General features: G+C 38.1%; 1 protein-coding gene across 1 annotated transcript; it reads left to right on the top strand.

Moving 5' to 3' along the window:
• Positions 1-7757: 7757 nt before the first annotated feature.
• LOC309480253 (uncharacterized protein) lies at positions 7758-9566 on the top strand (the record flags this gene model as incomplete). The annotated part of the gene is made up of 2 exons (XM_082144665.1): positions 7758-7822; positions 9377-9566. The coding sequence occupies 2 exons, from the start codon at positions 7758-7760 to the stop codon at positions 9564-9566; spliced, it is 255 nt and encodes an 84-aa protein (XP_082000791.1).

Below are 9566 nucleotides of genomic sequence, written 5' to 3'. Positions count from 1 at the left end.
GACATATTATTGTTTGAAGGGAACGTTTTCCACACTATGACTGACACTGAGTGTAGCCTACACCTCAGTAGGAATTGGGGACGGGTAGGTCATTACACCTAAGAATGGGGGAAGGGTAGACCAGCCCCAGACTGATCAGGCTGAGGGTCAAAGTAATTATCACGCAGAACAATAAAATACGGACTGAACTGTTTTGATTGAACTTTAGACAATTTACATAGAGCATAGGATGTGCATTTAACAAAAATACACATTTTTTTCACTGTCATAAAAGGAACTCTATTGTTTGCGGTTTTGTCAGGCATTCTAACATGTACTGCTCTTGTTTGTCCAGCTATGAGAGAGAACTGAGAGCAGTCACATCAACTCCAATGAAGGGAAAACACTCTCAAGTAATAATTGCTCCAGCAGTGTCCAGCATTTCTAGTGGGACAGATAGGTAAGTCACTGCACAAAAACAATTATGTTGATTATATGTTGTAACGTTTTCTCACACTCTTTGTTTGGGGTTTTTTTTTCTTTAATGCTGGGGTGCCAGACAGGATTTCTGTCATTAATTTAGTTCAGTTTACGAAAACGTACAAAGGTCTTGTGCAGTCTGGTTACTCTTTCACAAAACCCCTCACTTATTGAGAAAAGAATTAGCATCAGTAATCAATGCTTAATCACAATAAAAATCACTCTTAAATAGACCACTACTACATTCAATATGACAGACAACTAGAATTCATTCAAATATGTATATTCACAAATATCAACACAGTTTCAAGTGACTCAACAATAACTGTTTGGTTTGAGTAGAAAAAAAGAAAAACAAAAATTAGTTCAGAAATTGTCCCGCCACAAAGGCTACAAAAAAGAAACAAAATTAGCTCAAGCCACAAGATCAGCAGTAATTCCAACAGTTTAGTTCATATAGTACACATAGTCAGTAAGGGAAAAAAATATATAAATACATTTCCCCGATCAAAAAACAGTCAAAAAGTCAAAAGTCAAGTCACGTGAAAACAGTCATCCAGAACTGGCCTAGTGTACTCACGACTCCTTTATCCTTTAATAGTCTGGTCCACGTTTTTCTGGAACTTCCCAGACATGAGTATACAGGCTGGAGGCTCCCAATCCGTCAATTCCGCCCAGATTTTAGAACGGTTCACTCGTACTGTTAGCCCCTGCAGCGTCTCAACGACCATCCGCTAGTCACACAATGACGAGGATACAATGCTTTCCTTTTAAAGATCCAGAGCGCGATCGATTAGAATGCAGACGATACACTTTTGCCACGGATAAAACAATAAATCGCGGGAGTCTTCGAGCGGAGCTCCGCGAGGTACACTCACTGGCTTGGCTTCCGACAGCTGCCTACAACTTCCTTGAGCGACGCACGTCATCCAGATAGTACACCCTATAGACATCTGTTAGTATTTTGAATTGTGTGGAAGTGATTATTTTCTGAATATGTTATTTCTTACAGAATTGACTGGACAGATGAAGGATCTGCATTCCATCAAAGAGTATCTTCCACCAATTTCTATATGGTGTGTGCTCATCTGTTGTTACTTAGTCATGTTTTGTGTTGTTTTGTCATACATTTTTACATGGTCTCCCATGGTATGCTCTGCCTCCACAGAATGGGTGGAGCATTAAAGACAGTGCAGTTGACCATCTTCCTGTCATTGGGCTTGATGAAACTGTGCATGATCTTTCTGCTCATGAAGACCCTACTGATGAGCCCTTACCCAGTTTTGAGTTACCCAATTCCACAGATCCTTTGAAGGTCCAGTGTGTAGATGACATCATCAGTGTCCGAGGGGCAGTGTTGTATGAGACCTGCTTGAGGCAGCTTCTCACAATAATGAAGCTGCCGGTGGACAGATGTACAGGTGTTCTCAGGACTGGTCTGGTGTGTGACAGTGTTGCCCCCTTTCACATAAACATCACTTCTAAGGGCACAGCAATGAGTGCGGAATGGGTAAGTCTTGGCAGTAACAATGTAATACAACTGTTAGCAATACCATGCAAATTTCTTGTGACAGCCAGTGTTGCATATTTCAAATCCATTCATCTTCTCTGACTTTTAGATTTGTTCCAATGGACATAGCCTGTGGAGATGGAATTCCTAGCCCGTGTTAAAGTTTAGGATGCAAGCTGGGGATTTCCTTCTTTCAACAAACATTTTGTTGTCGGGGAATAACTATGGGAAGGTTTCCCTATTGTTTAAATTCATGAGCATGGGCATGGTCAACCAAAACACATTTTTCATAATCCAGGACACATACTGTGTTGACACGGTAAAGGAATACTGGGAAGAAAGGAATTCCGAGTCCATCTGTCGCCTTCAAGGGAAAGACGTTGTGGTGCTAGGTGTGTATTTTTAAATTGTATATGTATATGTAATGACCGATTCTTATATATAAAATTATAATATGTTAATTATAATTATAATAAATATATAATATGCCTGGGTTTTTACAGGGGATGGCAGAAATGATTCACCAGGGCATTGTGCCCAGTACTGCAGCTACGCCACAATGGAGCTTGACACCAAGGAGATCATTCATGTAGCCATAATAGACAAGCGGCAGACATCGTGGAACTCCAATATCATGGAGAAGGAGGGATTTATCCTTACTGTGGACAAGCTTTCCAGAGAGATAAAGCTGGTGGAGATCTGCACAGATGCTCATATCCAGATTGGAGCCCTTATGAGTAAGTGCTCCTCTGATAAAACGTATATGAATACAAATATTGCAAAAATAGATGTTTTGAGATGCAATGATTTCACACTTCACAGACCCAGACAAAGGCAGATACAAAGACCTTGGGATTCATCAGTTTGGAGATGTGGCACGGTGCCAAGAATCTGGCCAAAAAAATTGCTGCTGTAAGTTTAATAATTTCAGATTTCAAAATCAAAAGGCAAAACTCCAGGAATCAAACCAACCATACATAGACGACGACAGACCAAGACTGAGGAAAAACACTGGGGTTATATACACGGGCAAACAGGATGATTATGGTTCATGTTACTGTGTATATGTGACATTTTGAGGTTTTTGAGTTCTGTTTTTGAATCTGTTTCAGTGTTTTCAGTTTCTGTGATCCGTTTCCCCCTGTCTTCTGTGATTTTGGTCTAGTCCTGTTTTCCCCGGTCTGTTTAATTAGTTCATCTGTGTCAGCTGTGTCTTGTTAATCATCCTGTTTGCCCGTGTATATAACCCCAGTGTTTTTCCTCAGTCTTGGTCTGTCGTCGTCTGTGTATGGTTGGTTTGATTCCTGGAGTTTTGCCTTTTGATTTCGAAATCTGAAATTATTTCAGTTCTGGTAAATAAATACTTATTTTTGAATTACTTGAATCCTCGTCTCAGCATCCTGCCTGCTACAACCCTGACAGTATATATGTTCTGTAAATAGACTATACATTATAGGTGTACAGCCACATTTTATTAGTTGGTAAGTAAATATTTTCGTTACAATCAAAAATGTCAAACTTCAGTTTCAGAGACTCATGGGAATCATTGGCTGTAGTCTACTATTGGGATGAAATATGCATTTTCATAGCTCTACATGGACAATGTTTGAAAATTAATACCTCAGTATTTTGTTTCTATTTCCAAAAGGCAGCGAAAGTGAAAGGACAGTCCTGTCATGATTCCTGTCTTGTGTTCCACTTGTCTTGTGTGTACTTTTGTCATTTCTTGTCTTGTGCTAAGTCTTGTAGTCCTATGTAGTTTTTTCATGTTGATTAGTCTCCCCTGGTGTATCTTGTTTCCTCATTTCCTAGTTAACCCCCTGGGGTCGGCTGTATCGCCGGCGATACCAGCTCGCTTCTTTTTTTATCAGTTCAAAAGAGATTAATTTTGCTCTGTTGACTTTGATATTACAAACACGTTTCATACATCAATTGATTCTGTTAAATGTGTATTATTTTTGTGTATACTCACAATAAAAACAAAGTGTTTTGCTTTTTGCCAAATAAAGAAAAATAAACACGAAGCGAGTTCTGCCTTCTCTCTGTCAGTGAAGTCCATTCTGAAACGCGTCCGAAAATAAACCATAACTGAGCGAATACTCAGTCAAACAGGCATACAGACACACAGGCATGAAGCTTGAATTCTCTTCTTTTAAATGAAGTAATTTATATAAAAAACAAATATTCTCAGTTCATGTAATCTGTAAGAAAAGAGCGAGATGTCAGTCGTTCTCATCTCAGCTCATTACGTTTTAATCTGCCCCGCCCACGGAGAGCGCGCGCTATTCAAACTCAAATTACTGAGGCAATCCATGCAAGCCTGTGAACGCCCCCATATCAGCTCGAGAAAACACAAGTTTAATCAGATCATTGTATTTGTTTACACTGTCTCGCAGCGCTGTGAGGAATAATAATAATAATGGAAAACTTACCTCAGAAGTGCTGGTATTTCGAGGAGCAACGGATGGAATAATGTAAGTTTTTTTTTTCATTCTCAAGTAAATCGCGTTTCTGTGTGAATGAATGAACGCAGAGATGCGCTGTTTACCACAACTCGCAAAAAGACGGTTTAAATTTGAATTGCGCTTCTGTGTGTGAATAAATGATCTGCTTTTAGCAAACTATTTAGCTATACTGAGTAAAATCGATTGAAATATGTTGAAATAAAATGTATTTGTATAAGCAACGTATTAAACTGCAAATTAACATTTATATTCCTTATAATAAAAACGAAAGACCTATGTTACAGACATATGAAAGACAACATTTCGTTGATTAGTTTTGGATAGATTACACATTTTTACTGTAAAATATCTGCCACCTCAAATAAGCTTTTGTTTGCCAATTTTTGCTAATATGTTAAATATAGTATGTTTTGTCAATGTAGGCTATATTCGAAGTTTGAAATATGTATGATAAAATGTATACTTTAGTTTTACAAAGAAAGATTACACTTCAATTGTTGTTGTAATTGTAACCTTTTTAATAAAAAAAATATATTTACAAGGTAGATGTAAACAAATTTTAAAAGGTAAATATAAGCCTTTTCTTTAAATAATTTTTATTGTGTTTTATTATTGACAAATTTGGGGAGAGGATACATATTCCAAAACTGAAAATACAGTATGAGAATTAATTAACTGCACAATTACTAGACATGTTTTCCTGGATATTATACAATTTGCAAGCACAATTTGTGAAAAAATAAATAAATAATTGACATGGTTCCAACTGTGAACCAATTTGGTAGAATATATTTATATATTGCTCTTGCATTCTTTCTTGTGGCTATTCATGGGTTTCATCAGGTCCCTTCCCACAGGTGTATAAAATCAAGCACCTAGATTATGAATGCAGACTGCATTGTGCTTGATTAATACACCTGTGGAAAGGGACCTGATGAAACCCATGAATAGGTGACACACCTGAATGAATGGCTCATTAAGTATGCGGGCCCCATTGTCTCCTAAGGTGTGAACCACTACATATGCATGATGGTGTTGAGCGTTGACGCCCCTTGCGCATATTGCCTTTACAAACAAAAAGTGTTTTACAAGATTTAAATCAATGTATTGTGTAATGTGAATGATTAGGTAGGATGATTTTCAGGATGAAACTCTAGGCAAAGACATCAATTAGTCAAAAGTCTTATTGACACGTATTTAGTATGTGTTTTGTGGCCTTATTTCAGAAACTTTAGTTTTTAGTTTTTTCAATAACCATGCATAAACATTATTCTCTAAAAAATACAAACATGTACATGCATGTTGCTCACATATTATGGTAGCCCTGTTTGTGCTAAATAGAGTGTAATTATACCTTTGCCATTAATATGTTTATAACCAACTGAAAAAAGCACAAATGTCAGGGCATGTCAGAACATCTCAAGGACCCCAAAAACCCCTCAGACCTCAGAGGGTTAAGCTTGTTTGCCCCTGTGTATTTATAGCCCTTGTGTTTCACTTGTTACTTTGTCAGTTGTTGTACATATATGGTTGCTTCTAGTTCGGTCATTCTCGTGGGTTTGTTTCTTTATCCCTGGAGTTCTTTATTATTTGTTCTATGTGTTATTTCATTAAAACCCTGCAGATAGATCCTCGCCTTCACCTGCTTTCTCCAGCACGTTATAAGTCCATTCTCCTCCACTGGTTGAAGGACATCGTAAACCATTTTTGGTGGTGTTGCAAGACTGCTGCCGTTGTACTATTCTGTGAAACGACAGGGGGCGACTCAAGTAATTGTCTTCTAAACTATCAGGAATCAGCGGTGAGAAGAAGAAAGATCCACACATGACAATGTTTATTTAGTACATCACCACCAATACACTACAAAAAGAATCGTGTAAAATCCAGTAAACCCTGAGATTATTACTCGTGACATTAGAACAAAATATATGGATATGAGAACGTGTATACAATATGACTAAATTAACTATCTTTTTTCACTAAGCATTTCATTAAGTTTCGTGAACATTTTTATTAAACATGGACCTTTATGTTCATTAAAAATACTTTGTATTGCTCATTTTTTAAATGTAAGCAACTAATTTAGACGTGCAAACTGGTGCCAGTGTGATGAGAAGTTCGAGCTCGGCCAGATTCGGCTCAAAGTCGTTCATCTTCGGATGCGGCGCCGTGCGCGCGGTTACAAAAAAAGCCGTGCATACCGCCAAGCGAAATGGGGTCTTGTGCACCCGAACGCGCACAACCGCCCACACCGCAATGACGTCAATTTAGCCGCGCACACCTTCGCGCTTGTGCGGACGCGGCGAGTATAAACCTAGCTTAACTTTCCAGTGGGCGGGGCCAAAGACGCAGTGATGTAGATGTAGGTGTTGATAGGCTTGTTTGAGATGAGCAAAATCTGCGGAGAACCGATCACCGGTGATCAGTGCGAGATGCATGCCGGTTAGAAATGTGTCCTAGTGCGGTCCGCCTTGCTCTGATGTCATGCTGACGTATGTCAAAAATCTCTCGCGAGCGCAAGGCGGACGTGCCGGATTCTGCAGTCGAGCGCAGTTGCTCTCCACCGACTGCGCTAAGCAAAAGCATGATGGGAAACGACTTGCTGACGACACAGCTTAATGCTCATTGGTTTAAACAACCGTGATGTATTGTTCTCTTTTAAACTGTTTGATTTTAAAACTCTGATCTGATGTTTTTATGTGTATAACTTATGTGTTAGTATTCCCAAACTCTCTGACAGTGTGATTTCTATAAGGGTTATTTGATTGTTGTCATTTATACAAATATATATATATAAAACATGTCTGTAATTAAAGTAAAAATGATTGATAAACACGTCTCTGCTATGTTATTAAATGGGTGTCTTGTTCATTGTAATTATTTTCATATAAAAGCAACAGAACTTAAATTACATCCAGTTTATTAGCAACACTGTGCACGAGCGTGAATCCCGCGATATCCATGTCTGATCTCACAGGTGTCAGATCACTGCGAGAGGAGAGATCTGTCCGTCCTGCCTGTGCTTCATCACTCCTCCTCTCACTGCAGCCGAATACATTACTCTCGACTACATTACTCTGGACTACAAACAAGCCCTGTGACGTCATAAGCCTCCACTTTTTAGATCCTGTCGTTGTCTAGCCTTGGTTTCAATAAAAGCAGTTTTTGGAATAACAAGGAAGGTTTGAGTTTTGAAACTTGCAGAGTATTTTTATAGTATAACAAACTCTTGACTGTCAAAAGATCAAGGATATTTGAATTCTCAGTTCATGACCCCTTTCATAAATAGAAAGAAGATCAGGAGCATCTGTGAAGCAGAAGTGATGCATAAGTCCTACCAGCCTCTGAAACCTGCAGCTAACCGGCTCCTGCAGCAGAGATGGGACCAGTCCAGCTACGGGGACCACCGAGGCAAGGTCTGACGGGTTATGCTTATGCTTATGTGTGCTTTATTAGCATGTTTAACGTGGGTTTGCATATGTTTGGTTTATTAGCACGTTTAATATTGCGTGGAATTTAACTAATTTGTGCCACTCAGTTCGAGTTATTTTAGTACATCAAGTCACTAACTTGACTAAGTGAAAATTAGAAATATTGGCAACCACAGCTGAAATGGAATAAGTTTGTTTTATTTTATTTCAGTTGATGCTTATGAATTTATGGGGTTGTTGTCAAATAATAATCCTGCTTTGTGTGTGTGTGTGTGTGAGAGAGAGAGTGTGTGTGTGTGTGTGTGTGTTTGTGTGTGTGTGTGTGTGTGTGTGTGTGTGTGTGTGTGTGTGTGAGAGTGTGTGTGAGAGAGAGAGTGTGTGTGTGTGTGTGTGTGTGTGTGTGTGTGTGTGTGTGTGTGTGTGTGTGAGAGAGAGAGAGAGTGTGTGTGTGTGTGTGTGTGTGTGTGTGTGTGTGTGTGTGTGTGTGTGTGTGTGTGTGTGTGTGTGTGTGTTTAGCTGGTTAACATAGTAACTCAGTGAGGTGTTTATTTGAGCTGGGTTTCAGTTGTCGGATCTCCCGCTGCGTCTCATATCATCTCAAACTGACAGTCTGAATCTTTAATGCTCGGCTGTTGACAAAGCCGTTATGAATAATTGAGAGACACATAACCTATTCCCCATCATTCCTGAGGGATCCTACAGTATCATGGGAGGATTGGTTTGAATAAAAAAAAAGGTTTGAATCATGCTTGATTTTATTTCTCATGTATTTTGTTTTTTTGTTCATTTACACGACAACTGCTTTTTGCCGCGCTGAAAACTAAAACTTTGGAAAACGGGATTCAAAGTGCAAGTTTTTGAAAATGATACTGTCTCTGTGTAAAACTACATGAACACAAATCTGTGAAAACGGCGTATGCATATTGCGTGTTCAGTCAGGGATTCGTGTGAACAGGGATCGTTTTAACAATGTTGTCGTCTGTACGCGAAAAACACAAAGGAAGAACTTTTCCGTTTTTATAGTACATTATTGTTGTGTAAAAGTACCCTTAGTGCTTTTTTCAGTTTTTGTCATTTTTATAATTTTTTTTAAATATATATCTACATCGTTTTTATAAATTTATATTTCAGTTTTAGTTATTTTAGTACATCAATGTAAGCTAAATTAAAAGGAGAAATGTTCAGAAAAAGTTTGTTTTATTTTATTTCATTTAGCGTTTTTTTAGCGTTAACTTTTTATGTCACATATTATGACTTTATATCACGCAATTCCAAGAAAAAAAGTCTGAATTGTGAGATAAAAAGTAGTACCTTTTTTATTCTGTGGCAGAAACAAGCTTCCTATATATATATATATATATATATATATATATATATATATATTGAAATTATTTAGAAATAGCCTAAATACATTTTTTTTTAAATATTTTATTTTATTTCTTTTGACATTTCTTTTGAAGTAATAAAATGTTATTTATGTTATGTTATGATAATGTTATCTGGTTTTACAGTCTGAACGTACAGAAAAGGAAGGAGAAACTTCTACAGGTGACTCATGAAAACCAGGAGATCTACCAGCGAATCCTGACGCAGAAATCTGACTACAGGAGGGAACTCTGGGAAGACGACTGGGAAAAGGTCAAGCGAAGGAGAGACGACATCGCACGCTATCCACGAGGAGTGACTAACAAACAGGTTTGA

Source organism: Leuciscus leuciscus (assembly GCF_965113295.1).
Source record: "Leuciscus leuciscus genome assembly, chromosome: 18".
NCBI classification, from domain to species: domain Eukaryota; kingdom Metazoa; phylum Chordata; class Actinopteri; order Cypriniformes; family Leuciscidae; genus Leuciscus; species Leuciscus leuciscus.
This window is presented reverse-complemented; position numbering and strand designations above follow the sequence as displayed.